The sequence below is a fragment of the Cervus elaphus genome, chromosome 28 (genome assembly GCF_910594005.1).
Source record: "Cervus elaphus chromosome 28, mCerEla1.1, whole genome shotgun sequence".
Classification (NCBI taxonomy): domain Eukaryota; kingdom Metazoa; phylum Chordata; class Mammalia; order Artiodactyla; family Cervidae; genus Cervus; species Cervus elaphus.
Genome location: NC_057842.1, coordinates 25,481,105 through 25,505,688, shown reverse-complemented (window position 1 = coordinate 25,505,688; position 24,584 = coordinate 25,481,105). Strand labels below are relative to the sequence as shown.

Genomic DNA, 24,584 nt, shown 5'->3' with positions numbered 1-24,584 from the left:
TTATAAATGCAAACTTTAGGATCTTTTACATATGTCCATACACTTATGAAAGGGTCAAGGACCAAGGAACATTATTATCATGATATTAGCCAACTTTGAGAACATGCTGAGTAACAGATGTTATTATTTTTTTTTATTGGAGTATAGTTGCTTTAAGATGTTGTGTTAGTTTCTGCTATATGGCAAAGTGAATCAGCCGTGTGTATACACATATCACCTCCTCTTTGGATTTCCTTCCCATTTAGGTCACTGCAGAGCATGGAGTAGAGTTCCCTGTGCTATTACAGTAGGTTCTCATTAGCTATCTATTTTATACAGAGTATCAATAGTGTATATATGCCAATTCCAATCTGTCAATACATCCCACTCTCCCTTCCCCTCCACCGCTGTGTCTGTATGTTTGTTCTCTACATCTGTGTCTCTATTTCTACTTTGCAGATAGGCTCCCCTGTATCATTTTTCTAGATTCCACATATATGCATTGATATATGGTGTTTATTTTTCACTTTCTGACTTATCCCACCCTGTATGACCCTCTCTGGGTCCATTCACATCTCTGCTAATGTATGTTGTTGTTGTTTAGTCGCTAAGTCATGTCTGGCTCCTTTGAGACCCCATGGTCTGTAGCCCACCAGTCTCCTCTGTCCATGGAAGTTTCCAGGCAAGAATCCTGGAGTGGGTTGCCATTTCCTCCTCCAGGGAATTTCGAGACCCAGGAATCAAACCTGCATCTTCTGCATTGGCAGGTGGATTTTTTTTTTTTTTTTTTTTACCACTGAGTCACTAGGGAAGCCCTGCAAATGTATGTGCCAGATATTAAATGTATTAATTTATTTAGTGGTCACAGACTGCCATGAGGGTAAGTGCAGGATTCATCTGTGAATGCTAAGACTCAGATTAATAAATCCAAATTAGCCCACTTGGCAAACTGCAGAGTTGCTTACCAACATGAGTCTCCAAAGTTCTTGGCCTTGACTGCTTGTACCCTGTGTGGAAGTCTGCCCCCCACAACACATCCCTTGTGTGAGAGCACGTTGTGTTACTTCTACCTTTAAAACTATTCCTTTGTTATCTTTTGTGAGGGCTTCTTTTCTCTTCCCTATTCCTTTTTACGATTCCAGCATCCTTTCCCAGTGGAGGGAAGTTCACACCAGTAAGGAGGGGTCTGACAAGGATGCTTGGGCCTGCGGGAGTCCTGGGCCGAGTCAGAAAGGTATATTAGACTAGATGAACTCAGTGAGTGAGTGATAAGTTCCAGTGGATCAGGATGATGCCAAGGGCTTAGAAGAGAGCGGTCCAGAATCTTGGCAGTAGGAAGAGATACTCGGAGGCCTCAGGAAGCATCAGACACTGGGGGTGGGGCCACAGACCTTCCGTTTCTTACCTCGGCTTGTCTCCCACTTGATTCTCTCTATTTAATCCAAGTTCAAGTGAGCAGATCATCTACATGCCCTTTCCAGCGTGGGTCCTTTGACATACCTTCATTTTGGCTTTGTCAGTCCTACGTCAGCTTTATTATTTTAACGGATTCTGGACCTTCCTGGATGAAATACAAAAAATAAATCTTAGAGCAGAACATTTTTTGTAGTTTTTTTCATGCATCAAAGATTCATTGAATATTAACTGTATTTCTGGTATTGCCTTAGGTTCAGGAAATTATTCAGAGTATAAAGACATTTTTAGCCCATCTATAATAGGGGCAAAAAAAGTGGAAAAGGAAACTTTTTTTTTAACTTGGTTGTGCTGGGTCTTAGGCGCTGCATTTGGGATCTTCTACTTTCATTTTGTCATGTGGAATCTTAGTTATAGCAGGCAGGATCTTTAGTTGCAGTGTGTGGGATCTAGTTCCCTGACCAAGGATCAAACCCAGTCCCCCTGCATTGGAGGCTCAGAGTCTTAGCCCCTGGACCACCAGGAAAGCCCCAAGAAAACATTTTAGTCCTACAGATATATGTACATGAGTAAACTCTGGTTAACATCAGGTGGCAATGTTTGTCTTGACCTCCAGTCCAAACCAGGTGATAAAGTTTGTTTCAGTCTTTAATCCAGACCATTACTTTTCATGAGAAGATTTAGTTTTAGTCAATTATCACTAGACTCAAAACTCTGTGGACCAGATTTGTGTCTTTACCTCTGTATTTCAGCACCTGTCACAGAGCCTAAGATACAGCAGGAGAAACAGGAAGCATTTATTAGGAAAGATCACTTCTCATAAACCAGTCTGTAATATTAGTATGCCCTGTGTATGCATTTCTTTTGCCCTTTCTCCCAACTTGACTGTCAGCTCTTTCAAACTTTCTAAAGTCTTTGATTGCAAGAAGGATCCAGGAAATAAAGAGATTCTCAGGGAACTAAAAAAAAAAAAAAAACTGTCTGGAGGAGAGAGAGGTTTGACCCAGATGTTCATGTAGGAGACTCTTGAACACCTCTCCTCCCACGGACACACTAACAGCCAGACATTTAAGGCCACACACAGAGCAATTACATCTGAAAGAAATCCAGAAACTAACTAGTGACTCCTACACAATGGAAAAATGAAAAAATACCCACATCAAGATGAGTAGGAAAAGCTGGAACATGCTCTTGCCATAAACCACACCCTTGGCACAGCACCATACGATGTGGGGGTTGCTCCCAGCTTCTCCCTGATAATTGAAGTTTGGAACCCACACTTAGCATCCCAACCTTTAAGACTCCCATCTGAGATACAGGCCCCCATAACATTGAGCCCTGAAAGCCAAAGAGTCCTTGTGTCTTCAGGACCAGCAAGACAGTAGCAGACAGAGGAGCAGCTATTTCCAGGGCACAAGCACTCACTGTATCTGTTTCCCAGGACTCCCCACACCGAGGGAGCAGGCAAGATCAACCATCTCCCAGTGTTTCCCTGAAAGGGGTCCATCTGCATCCTTTGAAAACTGCTGTCTCAGGATCAGACTTCTAATTTAGCCCATGTCTAGAGGCTGCCAGCAGCCTTCCTTGGAGACCAGGGAAAGTGATGGTTTCTTCTCTACTGTCTCACTATAGACTGCCTCATGTGTCTTCAGTTTCTCGCTGGAAAGAGCTTGTACACATGCCTGTATCCCCAGCTTTTGCTCTGTTGCCCAAGGGATGGGTCCCTGGATTGCAGGTTCTGACAGCAGTTGGGCTTGCATTCATGGTCCCACAGGACTGTAGCAATCAAAGAAGCAGTTACAAATAAGTGTAAGAGCAGCCCTCCTTCATGACTATATACATAAGCCTAATGCAGAGAGGGGAGGTAAAAAAGGCCCATCTCCCAGCTTCTCCCTGCAACGGGCTTAACTGCACACTTTCTTAGCTGCTTCCTGAGGACACAGCATCCAATCAACCTGTGTCTAGGCACTGAATGTGCCCCCCACCTTTACGACACCGTTGGGTGTTGGCGTACCCTCAACGACTGGGAGCCGCTAACAACAGAAGAGGTGACACAGATAAGGGAGAGACAACAGGAGCTAAGGTGGGGCTGCAGGATCAAGTTCATTTCCTGTGTGAAATCACGCTGTCAAGGCTGGGAGAGGTGGCCGTCTTACCTAAGGCACAGAAGACAACACGGATCATCAAGGAAAATGAAGAAACAGGCATTTGTCCCGAACAAAAGAACAAAATAAATCTCCAGAAACAGATCTTAATGAAATGGAGATACATGATTTAACTGATGGGAGTTCAAAATAATGGCCATAAGGATGCTCACTTAAGCCAGGGGAGCAATGCATAAACAAATTGAGAGTTTCAACAAAGAGATACAGAATATATGAAGTACCAGACGAAACACAGAACTGAAGAATGCAATAACTGAAAATTTCAATAGGGGAGCTCAATAGCAGAAGAGATGAAACAGAAGAAAGGATCAGAGAAATCAAAGACAGGGACATGGAATTCATCCAGTTAGAGGAACAAAAAGGAAAAAGAATGATGAACAGTGAAGACAGCTTATGAGACTTATGGGACAGCGTCCAATGGACCAGAGTGCACTATAGGGGTCCCAGAAGGGGAAGAGGAATATAGGCAGAGAGCTTATTCAAAGAAAAATGGCTGAAAACTTACCTAGTACAGGGAAAGAAATGGACATCCAGTCCAGACCCAGGAAGCCTGGACAGTATCAAATAGGATGTATCAAAAGAGACCAACAGTGAGACACATTATAATTAAAATACCAAGAATTAAAGATATAGTGAGAACTCTAGCAAGAGAAAAACAACCAGAAACCAGTAATTATCTGCCAATTAAAAACAAATTAAAAAAACAACTTATAATAGCCAAGGTAATCTTGAGAAAGAGAAACAAAGCTAGAGGCATCACATTTCCTGATTTCAAACTGTATTACAGAGCTATAGTTATCAGAAGAGTATAATATTGTAATAAAAACAAGCACATAGATCAATGGGACAGAATAGAGAGCCCAGAAATAAGCCCACACATACATGGCCAGTGAATTTACAACAAAGGAGCCACGAATATACACTGGGGAATCAACAGTCTCTTCAATAATTGACATTAGGAAAACAGCCAGATGCAAAAGAACAAAACTGGACCACTACCATGCATACAGTCAACTCCAAATGGATTGAAAACTTGAATGTGAAATTGGAAACCACAGATCACCTAGAAAAAAACATGAATAAGCTCCTCAACATTGATTTTGGCAATGATTTTTTTTTTTTCGCATTTGATCCCCAAAGCAGAGGCAACAAAAATAAAAATAAGCAGTTGAGCCTACATCAAAGTATAAAACTTTCACTCTGTAAAGGAAACCATCAACAAAATGAAACCCATGGAATAGAAGAAAATAATCTGCAAAGTACATACCCCATAAGGGGTTAATATCTAAAATATATACCAAGGAACTCATACAATTCAATAGCAACAATAAAAATTAAAAAATCCAAAAAACAAACCAAAAAACCAACCCCAGCCTGAAACCCACAAACAAAAAACAAACAAACAAGAAAAACCCACATGCACACACACACAAACATGCACACACACACAAACATGCACACACACACAAACACGCACACACACAATTTAAAATGAGCAAAGGACCTGAATAGACATTTTTTCAAAGAAGATATGCAAATAGTCAATAGATACATAAAAGGTGTTCACCATTACTAATCAAGAGGGAAATGCAAATCAAATCTACAGTGAAATATCACCTCACAACTGTTAGGATAGTTATTATAAAAAAAACAAGAGAGACTTCCCTGGTGGTTCAGTGGTTGGGAATCCATGCTTTCCAATGCAGGGGACACGGGTTCAATTCCTGGTCAGAAAACTAAGTTCCCGTGTGCCACACAGCCTAAAAATAAATAAAATTTGTTTTTTAAGAAGTTCTTAAGAAAAAGACAAGTGATAACAATTTTGGCAAGGATATGAAGAAAAGGGAAGCCTTGTATAATGTTGGTGGAAAATGGTACAGATGTTCCTCAAGAAATAAAAACAGATTCGGCCATCCCTTATGTGTATATATCCCCCAAACCCCATATTATTTTCTCTACAGGATATCTGTAGTCCCATGTTGATTGTAGCTTTATTCACAATAGCCAAGATGTGGAAATAACCTAATTATCTGTCAGTAGATGAATGGATCCAAAGATGTGATACACACATGCAAACACAGAGATGCCCAGAGAAGAATATTATTTGGGCATAAAAGAAAAAAATTTAAGGAGATCCTGTCATTTTCAACAGAATGAATGAACCTGGAGCACACTATGCTGAATGAAATAAGCCAGACAGAGCGAGACAAATCATGCATGGTGTTACTTCTATGTCGAATCTTAAAAGAAATCAAACTCATGGAACAGAGTAGAAAAGTAGTTGCCACTGGATGCTGGTTGGGGGGAATAGGGAGAGGCAGGTAAAAGGTTATAAACTCTTAAAGTTATGAGATATGTTAGGGCTGAAGATCTAATATATAAAATGTGACTGTAATTGATAACACTGTACTATATGATTGACATTTACTAAGAGACTAATACTTCTATGTTCTTATCAAGAAAGAAAACGGGTGAATGTGGGAGGTGATGGGTGTGTTAATTACCTGGATAGAAGGAATCCTTTCATAATGTGTGTGTGTGTGTGTGTGTCTATATATATATATATATATATATATATATATATATATATATATATATAAGGTATGTACTTTAGATATCTTACAATTTTATTTCTCAATTATATCTCAGTAAAACAGGGAAAAATCCATTCTGCTGCTTTTGCCTATGATTGGGGTTCATGGGAAGGTGAAAACACAGGAGCGAATTCTGTGTGAAACTTTTGCCTGGAATAAAGGTGGCACTTGTGGTAAAGAAACTGCCTGCCAGTGCAGGAGATGTAAGAGATGTGGGTTCAATCCCTGGGTCGGGAAGGTCCCCTGCAGGAGGGCATTGCAACGCACTCCAGTATTCTTGACTGGAGAATCCCATAGACAGAGGAGCCTGGAGAGCTACAGTCTGTAGGATCACACAAAGTTGAACATGACCCAAGTGACTTAGCAAACATGCACAAATCCGAATTAAACTTTCATCACTGCATATGATAGGATGTTGTGTTTGTCTAATGAGCGCTGATATTTTCTTATCTTCCTATCATCTTCAGATACAGGAGATTTGAGGCAGGAGAATGCGGGAGAACAGAGGTTTCAGAGCTGAGGGTGCATGGGATGAGCGAATCATGGCTGAGAACACCGCCTGGCATCTTCGCAGCTGCCACGTGCGGGAGAAGAGGGAGGAGGGAGAACTGAGAGGTGGGTAACGTGGCCGTGGGAGGTTAGCTCTTTGCTCCTACATGTTTCCATGTTCAGGTGAAGATGCACAATGACGTAGCAGGCTGATCTGTTTTAGCACCAGAGATAAAATGCTCAGAAGGAAGATGATCAGCTCACCGAGTTATTAAAAATCCAGCAAGCCATGGTTGAAAAGGTTTGACTAAAGCTTAGACTTTGAGGGAAACAGTGCTGAGCTGTTTGCCTCGGGACCTTGTATGGGCTCCCCGTTATTGTCGGTGTGCTCACCCCAGCAGTGTGAGTGACACCCCTCGCTCCTCTGCCTCTTGCTTCACTGGCTTGTGGCCAGCCTCCGTTCTCATGGTTAAGCTGTGGACAAAGAGTGTTGTCAGTTGGCACAAATGAACTTATCTAAGAAACAGAAGCAGACGCAAATACAAGAGCATAGACCTGTGGTTGCCAAGGAGGAGTGAGGGTCTGGGAGAGATGGACTGGAAGTTTGGGATTAGCAGGTGCAAATGGATAAACAACAGGTCCTACTATATAGCACAGGGAGCTATTTGGTATCCTGCAATAAACCATAATGGAAAAGCGTATGAAAAAGAATATGTATAGGTATAGCTGAGTCATTTTGTTGTATACCAGAAACTAATGCAACCAGTATGCTGCTGCTAAGTCACTTCAGTCTGTCCGACTCTGTGCGACCCCATCCCTGGGATTCTCCAGGCAAGAACACTGGAGTGGGTTGCCATTTCCTTCTCCAATGCATAAAAGTGAAAAGTGAAAGTGAAGTCACTTAGTCATGTCTGACTCTTCGCGACCCCATGGACTGCAGCCTACCAGGCTCCTCCGTTCATGGGATTTTCCAGGCAAGAGTACTGGAGTGGGGTGCCATTGCCTTCTTCAAATTCAACTATACTCCAAGAAAAAAACAACTAAGAAAAAAATAGTGTTGTCAGTTGGAAGCCTGAGAGTATATTTTCCTTCTCAGTCCTAATTCTGAATCATGTTCACAGGCAGTCCAACCCATAAAACCAATGCGATTTTCATGCTTTCATTTTCTTCACCTAATGGAGCCTCAGTTTCGTCATCTGTAAAATGGAGAAACTTGATTTCAAAGTTTCCTTCCAGCTCCAATATCCTATGGCATCTATGATCTGTCTCTGTTGAGTAGAGAAATGTGTGTGTGTGTGTGTGTGTGCTCACTCGTGTCCGACTGTTTGTGACCCCATGGAGTGTGGCTGCCAGGCTCCTCTGTCCATGAAAATTTCCAGGCAAGAATATTGGAGCAAGTTGCCATTTCATACTCCAGAGGATCTTCCCAACCAAGGGATCGAGCCCACATCTCTTGCACATTCTGCATTGGCAGGTGGGTTCTTTACCACTGGGCCACTGGGGAAACCCTAAGATAAGTAAAGGTGTTCATCAATGGGGTACCTCATTTTAAATAGCGAGTGAGTGAATTTCTGACAAAGCATGTGTGTGGAAAATTGTATTTTAGACATGCCAAAAATGATTTTTAAAGGATGTTTTTAGTGACTTGCTTTGGAAAGTTCTTTTCTTCAACTTCACCTAATTTGATGCATGCTTGACCTAAGAAAAAGAAACACACTTATCTGTTGTTTTCTGTCTATAAAATATATCCTTGTTTTACCGTGTGCTTGTTAAATAAAAAAAAAGCATCAATAAAATCCTCTGTCTCCATGGTGTTGTGTGGAAATCATCTGAAGAAAGTTAAATATACAGCGCTTGCTTCTGGGAGAGTGTCAGATGTAGCAGTTGTGCATATAGATAAACAAAAGCACAGAAAACAAGTTCGTAAGTACAGTATTTTAATTGAGTTCAAGGAGCAACAAATATGTCAAGTGATACACTGAGTGAATTTTTATTTGGTGAAAGAAGGCACCAGGTCCTATAGTAAATTAAAGAACACAGCCTGAAGGACATTGGGACCTATGAATTACAAGGGGAGAGGAAAATTCCTCATCACTCTGGGGAGAAGGCGTGGGCCTCTGATGACGTCTGGATGACTTGAAGACAGCTGTGCACTTAGCTCATTCTGATGAAGATCTGGTTTTCTTTACCATGGGAGGCGGAATACTGGCTCCCCAAGGAGGTCAATTCCTGATTCCAGGAACCTGTGACAATGTGACCTTACAAGGCAAAAGACACTTTTGGAGGTGTGCTTACGCATAAGGACCTAGAAATGGGGAGGTGAGCCCAGTCTAATCACGTGAGTCCTTAAAATCAGAGACCCTTTCCAAAGATGTGATCACAGGAAAAGGGTCAGAAGGATGGGATGTTGCTGGCTTTGAAAATGGGAGAAGGGACTGTGAGCCAAAGAGTGCTGGCAGCCTCTAGAAGCCAGAAGAGTCAACAAAACCAATTCTCCCCTCGGGCCTCCAGGAAGGAAAACAGCCCTGCTGACCCCTTGGTTTCAGTTGATGAGACGTGTCCTGGATGAATAACCTACAGCACTGTAAGGTAATAAAGATAAGCTGTTTTAAGCAACTAAATCTGTGGTAATCTGTTACAGAGCAATAGAGCACTAACGTACTTATTCAAATTCATATCCATGTAAATAAAAACTCTGACATGTCAATGTCAAGTGATTTTACATTGAAAAAAAATTTTTTTTAAGAAAAAAAAATTAAGGTTTTATCTTCCAAATCCCATATGTTTTGCTCTGCCAGGGAAGTGTTTATATCTTATGAGGCTGAAACCAGATCAGAATAAAAATTGGATGCTTCCTTAATTTCTCTGACCACCTGTGGCCTGGCCTTGTCTCATATGGGCTGACTGTGTTTTTCTTGCCCTTCCTTGATGTACAGCTTGCTCTGTCTTGGGGATAGTTGTTCTCTGCCTTTCACCACTAATCTGCCCTAAAAGCCCTTCACCTTATACCTTATTTGAATGATTAAAAAAAAAATCATTGGACTATAATTGCTTTATAATGTTGTGTTATTTTCTGCCGTGCAGTAAAGTGAATCAGCCGTACGTATACATAGATCTCCTCTTTTTTGGATTTCCTTCCCATTTAGATCATCAAGTTATCTATTTTAGACACGTGTGTGTATTTAGTTGCTCAGTTGTGTCCTACTTTTTGGGACCCCATGGACTGTAGCCTGCCAGTCTCCTCTGTCCATGGAATTTCCAGGAAAGAATACTGGAGTGGGTTGCCATTTCTTACTCCAGGGCATCTTCCCGAAACAGGGATCAAACCTGGGTCTCTTGTGTCTCCTGCACTGGCTTGCTAACTCTTTACCATTAACACCACTTCATATTTTATACATAGTAGTTTATATCTGTCAATCCCAGTCTCTTAATTCATCCCCTCCCCCTCCCCCGTCTTGGTGTCCATACCTGTTCTCTGTGTCTGTCTCTCTGCTTTGCAAACAGGTTCATCTGTACCATTTTTCTTAGATTCTACATCTATGTGATTATCATATGTGTCTTTCTCTGTCTGACTTAGTTTACTCTGTATGATACTCTCTAGGTCATTCACATCTCTGCATATGGCACAATTTCTTTCCTTTTTATGGCTGAATAATTTTGAGAAGTGCTTCAAGGTTTCTATACAGAGTATGATATTCTAATCCTTCCCTGAGAATTCCTTCTTTAATTTATAATGCTTATTATTTTAAAAAACATTTTTTGAATGACTTTGATATGTTAGGTCTTTATTTTTGCTCCTTTATCTTCAGATGCTCTTGGCCTTGCATACTGAGACACAATATACCTGTCTCATTTGAAAACACTTTTGTGTAATTGGATGTGCAAAGAACTCATCCTTGTAGGGATTCCTAGTTATAGAGGCCAGGGGAGAGACAGTTGTGGCATGAACTAGAATTGCAGAAGTAGAGGTGATCAAATTTGGCATGCATTGTGAAATTAAAGTCAATAATATTTGCTGTGGATTGGATGGGGAGGGTAAGAGAGAGAGACATCAAGGGTAATTCCAATAAAACAAGTGCTTTAGTCTATATGACTAAACATTGACTCCAGTATTATTGGGCTTCCCTTGTGGCTCAGCTGGTAAAGAGTCCGCCTGCAATGTGGGAGACCTGGGTTCGATCCCTGGGTTGGGAAAGTCCTCTGGAGGAGGAAATGGCAACCCAGTCTACTATAGTTGCCTAAAAAATCCCATGGACAGAGGAGACTGATGGGCTACAGTCCATGGGGTCACAAAGAGCTGGACACAAGTGAGCACGCTGAGAGAGCCATATAGATCTTACGGAGTGCTGAGTAGAGTTCCCTGTGATATACAGTAGGTCTTATTAGTTATGGTAGTATGTACATGTCGGTATCAATCTACCAATGTATCCCTCCTCATCCCTTTTCCCCCTGGTAAGCTCAGGTTTGTTTTCTACTTCTGTGACTCAATTTCAGTTTTGTAAATAGGTTCATTTGTATCATTTTTTTAGATTCCACATATAAGTGATATCATAAAATATTTGTCTTTCTCTGTCTGACTTATTTCACTCATATGACAATGTGTACGTTCATCCATGTCACTGCAAATGCCATTATTTCATTTTTTTTTAATGTGGATAAAATTTAACTCTTTTGGTCATGACTTTTGGAATTAGTAACAAATATTTGATAATTTTAACAGATATCCAGGTTTGGATCTCCACTGGATTTTCTCTCTCATTTATTTACTTTAACATCAGATGAAATATTTTTAGCATATGAATGCCAGGAGGCAGGATAATTGTTGAGTAGTGTTTCTTTAATAATTTGATCATTTTTCTTAATTGTAGATAGAACATATTGTTCATATTTAAATTTCACTAGGTGCATCAGACAGTAAAGGATCCACCTGCAATGCAGGAGACCCAGGTTTGATCCCTGGGTTGGGAAGATCCTCTGGAGGAGGGCAAGGCAACCCACTCCAGTATTCTTGCCTGGAGAATCCCCATGAACAGAGGAGCCTGGTGGGCTACAGTCCGTGGGGCTGCAAACATGACTAAGCAACTAAGCACAGCAAAGTTTTTAAAATTAAAAAGTCTTTATTACAGTATAGTTTGTGTACAATTTGCTCAAACGGTATGTATGTACAGTTTGTACAATCTGCTCAAACTACCGCACAATTGCACTCATCTCACAGGCTAGTAAAGTGATGCTTAAAATTCTCCAAGCCAGGCTTCAGCAATATGTGAACCATGAACTTCCAGATGTTCAAGCTGGTTTTAGAAAAGGCAGAGGAACCAGAGATCAAATTGCCAACATCCGCTGGATCATCGAAAAAGCAAGAGAGTTCCAGAAAAAGATCTATTTCTGCTTTATTGACTATGCCAAAGCCTTTGACTGTGTGGATCACAACAAACTGGAAAATTCTGAAAGAGATGGGAATACCAGACCACCTGACCTGCCTCTTGAGAAATCTGTATGCAGGTCAGGAAGCAACAGTTAGAACTGGACATGGAACAACAGACTGGTTCCAAATAGGAAAAGGAGTACATCAAGGCTGTATATTGTCACCCTGTTTTTTTTTTAACTTATATGCAGAGTACATCATGAGAAATGCTGGGCTGGAAGAAGCACAAGCTGGAATTAAGATTGCTGGGGGAAATATCAATAACCTCAGATATGCAGATGACACCACCCTTATGGCAGAAAGTGAAGAGGAACTAAAAAGCCTCTTGATGAAAGTGAAAGAGGAGAGTGAAAAAGTTGGCTTAAAGCTCAACATTCAGAAAACGAAGATCATGGCATCTGGTCCCATCACTTCATGGCAAATAGATGGGGAAATAGTGGAAACAGTGTCAGACTTTATTTTTTTGGGCTCCAAAATCACTGCAGATGGTGATTGCAGCCATGAAATTAAAAGACGCTTACTCCTTGGAAGGAAGTTATGACCAACCTAGATAGCATATGAAAAAGCAGAGACATTACTTTGCCAACAAAGGTCCGTCTGGTCAAGGCTATGGTTTTTCCAGTGGTCATGTGTGGATGTGAGAGTTGGACTGTGAAGAAAGCTGAGCGCCGAAAAATTGATGCTTTTGCATTATGGTGTTGGAGAAGACTCTTGAGAGTCCCTGGGACTGCAAGGAGATCCAACCAGTCCATCCTAAAGGAGATCAGTCCTGGGTATTCATTGGAAGGACTGATGTTGAAGCTGAAACTCCAATACTTTGGCCACCTCATGTGAAGAGTTGACTCATTGGAAAAGACCCTGATGCTTGGAGGGATGGGGGCAGGAGGAGAAGGGGATGACAGAGGATGAGATGCTGGATGACATCACCGACTTGATGGACATGAGTTTGAGTAAACTCCGGGAGTTGGTGATGGACAGGGAGGCCTGGCGTGCTGCAATTCATGGGGTTGCAAAGAGTTGGACACGACTGAGCGACTGAACTGAACTCCTCATATGCATATGGTGTTTTATAGGACTTCAAGATTTGCTTTTATCTAACCACTTGACAGGATTCTCATTAATATTTCTATTTAAATTTGTAGGTCACGACTGGTGTTCATCAACCAATTAATATGCATAGATGATCTGAAAGTTAGTTTCTAGCCATATTTGTAAACTTGTGTTTTGTTATTAACCAGCATTTTCTAATTTTTTGTTAGACACTGTTGCTATGTCAAAATGACTTTTTAAAAAAATTAAAACGTAGTTGATTTACAATATTAGTTTCAGGCATATAACAAAGTCACTCAGTTTTCCATATATATATATATATATATATACATATATATATATATATTTGGGATTATTTTCCATTCTAGGTTATTATAATATATTGAATATAGTTCCCTGTGCTATACAGTACAAATCCTTGTTGCTTGTCTGTTTCCTGTGTAGTAGTTTGCAACTGTAAATTCCATATCCTAGCTTATCCCTACCCTGCCTCCCTCTCCTCTTTTGTAACCATAAGTTTGCTTTCTGTGTCTGAGTCTGTTTATATTTTGTATAAGATTCATTTGTATTAGATTTTATATTCCACATATAAATGATGTTATGTTTTTTTCTTTCTCTTCCTAACTTTACTTAGTACGATATTCTCTTAAGTCCATCCATGTTGCTGAAGATTGTAATATTTCACTCCTTTTGTGGCTGAATAATATTCCATTGTATTTAAGGCACATCTTTTAAACCAATCATCTGCTGACGGGCTCTTGGCTTGTGTGCATGTCTTGGCTGTTGTAAATAGTGCTGCTATGAATTTTGGGGTGCATGTATCTTTTCAAATCAGAGTTTTCATTTTTTCTGGATATATACCCAGGAATGGGATTGCTACATCATTTGGTTGCTCTATTTTTGGTTCAAAATGACTTTCTTGAGTCTGCAAAAGTTTGTGTTATCTCTATCTCCCAATGTTATTTTTTGTCAAACGTTCTTCTGATGTAATGTCTGTTTCTTTCTAGGTATGAAATAATTTCTTTATTTCTTAACAATGAATTGTCTTGGTTAACACATCCCACTGCTACAAATCTCTGTTAGAAATATAGACCTTTCTCCCCTTTCTTTACATCAAATCATTGGATACATTCTCAGAAACTGAAAGGATAAATTAAGCTGTACAGTTCATAATGAACAGAAGTGCAATAGTATACATCAGTTGTAGCCTAAAAAGCAATGAAACTTATCAGATATATTCACAAAATATGATTAAGCAACAAGTTCCCATATTTCTTTTTCTTGAGATAAAGAGTCATAGTGACCTCAGGAGGGGAGCCAACATACGCCTTATTTTATACAAAGAAATAAAAGCAAAAGTTGCTTGAGGTCCTGGGCAATCCTGGCCACCTTCTAGAACATACTTTAATATTGTGGCACTTGGGGTTGTCTTCTTCCACGTAGCATTGGCTCTCAACCTTTATATTCACCAGGGGCGTTTCTAAGAAATACTGATGCTCATGCTCAGTATTTATCAGAATTTAAATCAGAATTCTCCTCTATTAGTCTTAATATGCCACCCAGGTGAGGGTCACTAACTTAAGGCTTGGATTCAACATTCGTTCATTTCTGAAGATCAGATAAAATTGACTTACAGGGCAGCTGGTGGGCTTTTCTACATCTAGCCTGGTTGTTTGCCTGAAGAATTCAAAATTTTATGCAGAGATGGTTCTAAATACTTAGTAATGGGATCTCCTGAAATGCTAATTTTAACCCTCACTAAGGAAGGTTGCTGCTAGTAACACAAATATAGTTGGCACCTCTTTTTCTTTTTTTACATTCTTGTTTACTTGTTTGTGATCCAGATGCACGCCTTTGATCATTTACCCATACAATAGAAGATAACTGGCTAAGGGAAGCTCAAGCCTGCACTCAGCCGACAGCTGATCTGCATCCTGACAGTTTCTTCAAGCTGCTCTTGAGGTGGCTGTGTTCTGTCGTGGAAGGTTTTCAGCCAGAGCTGTTAATTAGGGCTCATTAGGAGAGTCAAAATGGATTGTCTGTTCTGTTTCCATCTTCAATTTCTTGCATCTTCATTAGTTTTACATTTGTAGCCTTGGCTGCCAGTCCCTGAATCTAACTTTGATTGCCTTCCTTTCTACTTAGCTCTACCAGTTTCACACCCTCTTCCTCCCCTCCCCCCATAAGTCTGCCAAGCCCCCTGGCATGATCACCTGGTACCTGCATGGTAGCTTGCCTTCCTGGCTGTCACACTCATCCTACACCCTTGCTTCCCAAACCTACAGCCATATTGTGCCCTTCTTGTTCCTGTTGCTCACTTGCCAGCATCTTCCTTATCTTCCCCCTCATCTGTGTTGATGAATCTGAGTTCTGTGTCTGTCCCCTCTCCTGACCTCTACCCACCTCTGCTGGCCTCTGTTCACCCAGGAGACTGAGTTATGAATTTCTACCAAATTACGTGAAAACAGGGTGAGTTTTCGTTTCCTAAAAGCAATTTAATCAAGCTTTGTTTTTGCCGTTGCTATGAAGGCCTCTGATATCTATGCCTGCCTGTATTTTGATAAAGTAACCCATTCGCAGATAAATGGAAAATTCTCTAATGTATAATTAGAGTACCAGGTAAAATTATACATACTCATGGAACACTGGAGCAGCAGGGAGCAATCAGCTTGCAAAATACAACCTGCAATTACAAATAATAATAATTACATACAAGAGTATTCAGTTCTGAGTGTCTTATAAAATACAGCAAGGAAAAGAAATCTAAAGCTGAGGTCTCAGTCTGGAAGAAGTCCTGTTAACCTAAATAAGAGACTTTTAATAAAAAGGCCAGATCAGTGAACACTTCTGCAGATAAATGATACTTTCTCCCTTTATAAGCCTCATTTTTGTCTACTGTAGGACTATATCAAAATCGACTTGCAGATAAATTTGAGGAGCTGTGTTGTTTAGAGTTATGTCAGACATATTATTGGAAATTTCATGTGCAGTCTGGCTCCAAGAGAGAAAAAGGCATGACTTTGTAGATCAAATATTGTTTATCTGAGTTCTGTAATATATATTTAGATAGGTGTAATTGGAATTAATAGCTCTCAGAAAGCTTGCAGGAACGAGGTTGTTTGATCATTTAAATTTCTGAGCAGTGAGAATCCACATGGCAAACATGATATGCACAATTATAAAATATATCCTTTTTATTTACAGTAATTCAGAATTTGGGTGTCTTTGACTCTATAAATAACTAATAGAATTGAAAATACGGATTAGGAAAGTTCAAGAATAATCTTCCCAAGGAAACCAATGGCCTAATGTAAATATTAAACTTTAGTGTTTAAAAGTTTAAAAAAAAAAACACCTCCTTTTTTTTTTTTTAACAGAAGATTTTCTTGAGCAATTCTAGACATGTTACAGGGTCTGGTAAACTAGTCAAAAACGTGGCCCCTTGTGGGTACTTGACATAGTGTGAAAACAGTTTTTTTTTTTTATCTGTTGGGATAAAAAGATAATAGAGCAGTTTCAGATTCTTAAAATGGATTCTCTTCCAAGTAACAGACAGAAACATCCTTCTTTATACAGTTGCCAATCACTCCAGAAGAGGTGGCTTGATTTTTGCTTTGTTGTGAAATTAAAGAAGGCTAATCCAAGCTAAAATGATAGAAGCCCTATGGCTTTTTTAAATTTTATTGGATCGTTAAAACATCAACCCTTGAGTGGAAAAAGATAATTCACATTTTATTCAGAAGTCTCTAATTCGTGGAATTCTTAAGCAAAATTCCATATCTTCCAGAAATTGTTTCCAATGCCTGTAATTTATGCAGTTAAGTTGCTCTGATAACTTATGTAAGAAAACATAGGGACACAACTTTTTCTAAAGCTTCTGGGAAGATGGCAATCAAAACGTTTAAAGATACCAACAAGTGCTGGGTTGTGGTCGAAGTATTCTGGGATCTCCATGTTGCTCTAGACCAGTGGTTCTCAAAGCATACCCCACTTCCCACCAACGGCATAAGTATCACCTGGCAGGGGTGGGGGCTGGGTAAAGTGGGTTGTTTTTAGCCCTTACTCTAGACTCATTGAATCAAACTCTTCAGGTGGACCCAACAATCTGGTTTTATTTACTTACTTATTTGGCTATGCCAGGTCTTAGCTGGTACATGGAAGGTGGGATTTTCTATCTTTGTTGAGGCGTGCCAACTCTTAGTTGCAGCATATGAGATCTAGTTTCCTGACTAGGGATCAAACCCTGGACCCCTGCTTTGGGACCAGGGAGCCTTAGCCACTTGACCTCCAGGGAAGTCCTTACAATCTGTATTTTAACAAGTCCTCTTGCTGACTTCATTACACACTACAGTTTGAAAAATAGGTTGGTGTACCTGTCAACTCATTCATTCATTCACCAAGTGGTTATTGAAACCAAATAGGTACCAGAGGGTGTTCTAAATTTCTGTGAAGGAGTGGGAGGCAAGGAGAGTATAAAAAGGAAGGCTGGATCACCTTTGGAGATTTGTCAGGATAAAAATGCCTGGACCCCACCTCACAACCAGTGAACCATCACCTTCCTTGTAGTAGCCATGCCTCCACCCAAGGAATAAGGGCAGGCAGAAAGGTGAAAGAAAGCCTTCCTAGCATCTGATGAAAGGGTGAAATATGGATGGAAGATCCCTCCTCTGTGGGTTAGGGCTGCTGACAGAGCAGGAGAAAAGAGGATTTCCCACTGGAGGCATCATTTGGTGGCAAGTCTGTTTACTACATTTGCAAGAAGGGACAGGAAGCAGAGAGAGGCAGCAGGGCTTCTAAGGAATGGGCGTATGTTTCCAGACATCACTCAGCTGAGAGTATATTTCCTACCGGAGGTGTTTATAAAATGCTTCCCGTCACTGAGGCGCAGAGCGCAGGTCTCTGGCAGAGCATGTGTGGAATTTTCAAAGGGAACTTAGGTTCCTGCCAAATTGGACCATCATTTTTTTTCTCCCTGAACATTTCCCACCTCCTCCCATTTCCTAGGCTTTGATCCACCTCTTTCTGCCATCAGCAGTGCCACCACCTCATTTCTACTTGTCAGAAGTCCATAAATTTACCGAGGCACAGTTTTTAAAAAACCCTGTCAAAAATACTGGTCTAAGCCTGCTCTGATCCCCACCTTAAGACAATGTCTTCTTGCTTCAATTTCCCCACTGCATTTGGTATGTACCTTTGTGTACCTTTGTACCTGTGTACACACAGCCTCTATGTAGAAATAGCAATGGTTTCCCAGAAATGAATCTAACGAACTCATTAGCCACCAATCACCTACAGAAAACACTTGACTTCGCCACTTCAGGTTTCCTCAATCACTAATTAAATCGGGACTGAAATTCAGTCAGGGTTCACGACCCCTCTGAGGGTTGGTGTAGCCGCATAAGCCTTCTCCCTTCTCTCTCCCTGCAGCCAGGAAGGAGCTCGGGCGGCCGCGTGGCTGGATGGCATGGGGACCTTATGGCGCGGGCAGGCAGGTAGGTGTGCCCGGTTGGCGTCCGTGAAGTCTCACTGTGTCTGTTCTGGAGGTGCCTGTGGCTGGCATTGCCGGCCGTTGACTCTCTTTCCGCCATCTTCTCTCTCAGCTCTGCCCTCACCAGGGCCACTGAGCCTCGGAGGCTCCTCGGTGACCCCACAGTCTCCTGGCCTGGCAGCCTCTGCTGGGGGTCCCGTTCCCACACACACAGCACCCTCAGGTTCAGGGACTCCTCAGTGCCCAGGAGAGGAGAGTGTTGTTTCTTCTCAGAGGCCTTCAGGCTCCTCTGAAAGGACTCCAAAGGTCTTTTTGAATTGCTTCCACTTTGTGCTCGAGGGGAAGGCGGGGGTTTCTCTCAACTTAGACACAAGTTGTTCCCAACTCTTCGCTGCTTCCCAGGACAGCCCATCTCACGCGGTGAGGAGGTCCCCTCCAAGGGTTCCTGAAGGAAGTGAGGCTAAGGTCTCCTGCATTCTGGAATTCTCAACCTACCGGTTCCCGAATCCTCCCTCCCCACCCCAGGCTTTCAGCCCTCGGGTGCCTGGGACAGAAACCTCTCGACTCTCTTCCTTTCCTAAATTTCCTTCTCGAGCCTCAGGCTGGGCTTTCCTTGATTCCCTGCCCTTTCGTACCACCTCCCTCCTCTGTTGGCAGTTAAAACTCTACAGTCTAGTCCTCTGTGCTGGGCCAGTGGTTATTTCAAAGCCCATCTTTGAGATTTCTGGGAAAATGCTCTCTCTTTCGTGTCTGGTTCTTGTAATTGAAAGCTGGCCATTTTCGTGTCTATTGTGAACCCTTGGGGGGAAAAAATCATAGCGGGGCTGTGCCTTTATTCTAGACAGATTCCCCCATCCCCTGCAGCAGTGTTCACCTCAGCCTCACTGTGTGAAGAGCCCCAGGGTGGCACGTCTGAGTGGGAATGAGAAAGAGACAATTGAAAACAAACGGAAAGTATTTTTCCTGCCACCCCTCTTTTGATTTATAACATTCTGCCTCTGTCATACTTACAAATCTCCTTTTCACGTCTTCCTTCAATTTACCCACTGACTCTCAACCCAGATGATCAATCTGAGGTAAAGAGGGGCCAAAGCCCTATTCATCTCCAGATTTCTTCAGCTCCTAAGGTGGTATCATCAATGCCGTCGCCCTCCTCCCTCCGGAAGTGTTTGCTGCATTGAGTTAATTCTCAGTATTTTATTTAAAATTTCTGTAAAATAGCTACTTGTTTATTATTGAGAAAACTTTCTCTTTTGCCTCTCTCTCCTTTTCCGGGTTGTTTATTTAAAATCTCGAGTAGAAAATAAAATGCTCTCAGGAATTTAACCTCTGATTCCCTGAAGCTTATGCTTCCTTTATTTACAGTAATGATACCTGAAACCACCACCTGGATACTGCTTTAAAAAGGCATGGCTCTCATTAGCTTTGCTTAATTAAAAGAGAGCTCGGATATGATTCCCACAGCTATTAACCACCTCCATGAGTACGTGAGCACTCTCCCCCTCTCTCTCTCTGGCCTGAATGTGCATTTTGAAGGCAGGTGTACAGACCCACTTAAACACACTGGTATCTGAGGACTAGGTCCAGGTGGTTATGATGGTGTGGAAGGCTGACTAGCTTGCTAAGTTTGATTCTCATGTGTGCCAACAAGAACCTTGAGTCTGGTCCCTGAAATCTACAAGATTAGAAGAATATTAGCAACCTTTTCCCCTCCTTGGAGTAGAACTCTGAAAACACAGGCTTAAAGGATTCGAACTGATAAACTCATGATACCAAAAGAAACAGCTACCTGTCTATAGTGTTAATATAGGTGGCACTACCTACCTGCCTGTCGGATTTGTTGTCATTTCATAGATCAAGATTTGTACCTTCAGTTTTCAGTTATTTCAGCCATCAAAACATGAAACCTGCATATGTCAGAGTCTCAGTTCCAGCTGACTTGAGCAGAAAGGACATTTATCAAACGGATCGTGGGTTGTAGAGAGAACTGCTGTGAGTCTGGCTTGGACCCCGTGGCCGTGGGGCCCTGACAGCGCAGTGCAGAGTGTGAGGGGCCGCACTTGGATTCCTGAGTGGACCCTGCTGGCCCAGAGCTCCGCACACCGCCTCTGCGGCCAGGGAGCCTGATCTTGCTGCCACAGCCACCGCTGCAGGAGTGACTTCCCCTCTCTCCATGATCCTGGCTCCGGCACATGGCTAGCTGGGGCAGGTGTGCCTGATTTGGTCCAATGCCAATGCCCTTGGCTCGGGAGAGGGAGATTCTGACGGGCTGAGTCTGGATAATGGGAGAGAGCTCAGCCTCTCGACAGAACTCACAAGGTGGGAAATTTTTCAGATGAAGGAAGGGGGAGGGGGTCCTGATGAATAGCAGCCAAATGAGGAGAGATGTGGTCCAGAACGCAGGTTGAAGCATGGTGGCGGCAAGGTATGAGTGAGAGTCTTTTGTGTCAAATAGGCTTTGGCTTATCAGGAGAAGATGGCTGTGCTTCTTCTGTTCTTAGACTATAGCATCGAAAATACTGTGAAATAGACAAATGGGCAAAGTTTGGTTCCTATCCTGCTTGCTAAATCCTGTTTTTATTTCCTCATTATTTTCCTTTTTCTCCTTGGTGTTTCAAAAACAAAACCTTGGGTTCAAAGCCCCCAGTCTTATATGCAGGTATTAGCCTCTCTTGGCATAATCTCCTTAAAAACTATGGATTTATGTGTTATCTCAGCTTCCCGGGTGATGCTAGTGGTAAAGAACGTGCCTGCCAATGCAGGAGATGTCAGCAATGTGGGTTTGCTCCCTGGGTCAGGAAGATCCCCTGGAGGAGGGCACGACAACCCACTCCTGTGTTCTTGCCTGGAGAATCCCTTGGATAGAGGAGCCTGTAAGGCTACAGTCCATATGTTACCGAGTCCAAGCTCGCTCTGCTCGTCACATGACAGGACAGTGAATCTGAGAGATGAGGTATTGAGGCAAGGAAAGAGACTTTATTCAAAAAGCAGCTGACTGAGAGGATGGCAGGCTAGTGCCTCAAAATAACCATCTTATTGGGGTCTGGATGCCAGGTTATTTTATAGGTCAGAGAGAGAAGCAATGAGGAATTTAAGTCAAAATAGAATAGAGAGGGAGAAGCAGTGGGGAAGTCAAGTGAAAGGGTCTTCAGTCTTTCAAAACATCTCCAAGGGAACGGGGGCCTTTGGAAGGAGTGTGTTACTCTCTTCTATTCACAGGTAGGCAGGGACAAGCTCTCTCTCCAGGAGCTGAACAAAGGCACTTTAGTTTATAATCAAACAGAGGGGCAGGAGATAAAACCAGTCAATCCTAAAGGAAATCAGTCCTGAATATTCATTGGAAGGACTGATGCTGAAGCTCTAATACTTTGGCCACCTGATGAGAAGAGCCAACTCATTAGAAAAGACCCTGATGCTGGGGAAGACTGAAGGCAGGAGGAGAAGGGGATGACAGAGGACTAGATGGTTGGATGGCATCACTGACTCAATGGAAATGAGTTTGAGCAAGCTCTGGGAGATGGTGAAGGAAAGGGAAGCCTGGTGTTCTGCAGTCCACGGAGTCTCAAAGAGTCGGACACGCCTGAGCAATTGAACAACAACAGAGGAGTAGGGTCCTCCAGGCAAGCCATTAAGTTTGATTATAATAACAAAAGCAATGAAAAAGCATGTCAAAGAAACCATTTCCAACATGGAGTCAGAGTTGGCTTCCTCCTGCAACACATAGGGTTGAACAGAGTCATGAATGAAGTGACTTAGCATGCACACACATGTGTTATCTTGGTGCCTCTCTCTTATCTAATGGAGATAATATTTCAAGTCAAAATTGTTAAAAGAACTGGCGGAGACTGCCATAACTTTTCTTACCTTTTATGTATTAGGCATGTAATGAAAGAAATCATTTAGATGAGAACTCATGCTGAGAATATGAAGAAATATAAATATGGCAGGATTTTTCTAATTAGAACCACTTTCTATCCTCTCTTTAAACAATAAACAAGAACCTTTCCTATAACAAGACTACTCATGCTCTTAGTTATACGATGGGTACTAAAAGTAAAAATGTCTCTGAATAATTCTCTCAAAAGTCACTACCAAACAAGAACAATAATGGCAGCAACAAAATTATGGGGGTTTACCTTTACCTTTGATCCAGTCAGGAGATACCTGAAGCTCCAAATTATAATATATGTAGATGGTTGAACATTCACACACCCACTTTCCCTTTAGCAAATTAAAGGAGGTCAGATCTAAGGGAGGGGTGGGTGTGGAGTTGGCTGAGGTTACCACTGAGAAGCTAGTCGATCCACCCTGCCAAACTCCAGGAATTCTTGGACATTGGAAGTGCCAGGTTGGGGAGAGTCAGAAGGCTATAAACAGGAGGTCTGTTTATTTAAGGAGCAGTTGGACTCCAACCCCTACTTTCATTCTGAGAAGTTATATGACTACCCTTCCTATATCCTAATAAGAGTTTGAGAGATCCATTTCTTGGAGAAATTTCAGAAATGATTTTAGGAGTTGTAGGTACCAAGCACAGAGGAGGGCTGTGATTTGGTTCTGGATGAAAGACAGTGGAAATACAAGTAACTGCACATCTACTAAGGAGGCTGCTAGTGCCCTTTGATGGCCTAACTTGAGAGTACCAGTCACCAGATTCCTATCCCAAGGAGACGACTGAAAGATTCCTCTCCTAGGAAAGTCAGAAGTAAAGATTTTGCTGGTAGTCTCAATGAAAGGGCTAGATCCCCTCTTGATTGCCCTAACAATGAGGTTCACTAGCTGTCAAGGCTTGCCCATATAGCAGGACTTTCAATCAGTATTGTAATGCCTTGTTCTCAAATATGTGCACATGATCAGGCATTTATTAATAGGAAAGCCTCAAATATGAAAAATCCCTCCCCATCAAAAAAAAAAAGTTAGAGCTAACAGGGGCAGTGCAAGGAATTGAAGAAGAAAAAAGCCTACAATTTAGTTAGTGTTGTTAATGAAATAAAAATGCAAAGCTATGAAACAAGCACTGTCAGGGCAAAGAGCAGTTAGAAATTTAAAATGATACTTGAAATTTAAAATGCTCATAATAATTTGGAAGATAAGTCAAGGACAGTACCTGGGAAAAAAGAATTAATAAAGAAATGGACAATAGGTTTTCACTAGTTATCTACTTTATGCATATACTATATTGTGTGACTTTTATCACAATTAAAAAGCCAAGCTTGTGGGAAAAAAAGTAGACAATAAGGGAGAAAAGCTGAGACAGAGGCGTAGTATAGAAGGTCCAGTATTCTAATAATAGGAGCTATGTAAAAAGGAAACAAAGTGATAGGACATTTTCAAAGTAAAAATATGAGAAATTCTCCTTGGATATTGGTCTTTGGATTTAAAGGGTACGTCATGTACAATGCACAATGAATGAAAAATATCCTCTTATTGAGCACATCATTTTGAAGTTTCAGACTAACAGGAACAGAGATAATTAAAAAAAATTTTAATTGGAGGATAATTGCTTTACAATGTTGTGTTGGTTTCTACCCTACAACAATGTGAATCAGCCATAAGTATAAATATGTTCCCCCACCTCTTGAACCTCTCTCCTGCACCCTGCACCCCACCTGCCCCTGCTCCCCGCCAGGTTGTCACAGAGTAGCAGGTTGAACTCCCTCAGTTACATAACAGCTTCCAAGGAATATTTTTAAAAGCTTCCAGAGAGGAAAAAACAGACATGTATAAAGGATTCTGAATCAGAGTGGTACCAGCTCTCTCAACAGTACTGCAGACTAGAAGGAAATCTTCAAAATTCTGGGAGAAATGATTTCCTCCACACTTGCATATTCATGTCTTTTCTTTGTCAATGCCTTTTGTTTTTAACTTTTTGTTTTATGTTGAAGTGCAGCTAGTTAACAATGTTGTGATTGTTACAGGTGGACAGCAAAGGGACTCAGCCATACACGCACATGTGTTCATTCTCCCCCAGAATCCCCTCCCAT

The 24,584-nt window shown here is 41.6% G+C and overlaps 1 protein-coding gene across 4 annotated transcripts in view; it reads left to right on the top strand.

The window, feature by feature from the left end:
* Positions 1–24,584, top strand: part of LOC122685281 — a 374,369-nt gene that overhangs the window by 15,778 nt on the left and 334,007 nt on the right. For 3 of the 4 annotated variants that reach the window (XR_006338326.1, XR_006338325.1, XM_043889886.1), the window contains exon 2: positions 18,543–18,607. Coding sequence is in view for 2 of the 4 variants with exons in the window: in XM_043889886.1 (XP_043745821.1) it covers positions 18,543–18,607 (65 nt within the window). In the remaining 2 variants the exon portion in view is untranslated. Of the gene's footprint in view, positions 1–18,542; positions 21,950–24,584 lie in introns of those variants that run through there. The other variant, XM_043889885.1, reaches the window with a different exon arrangement.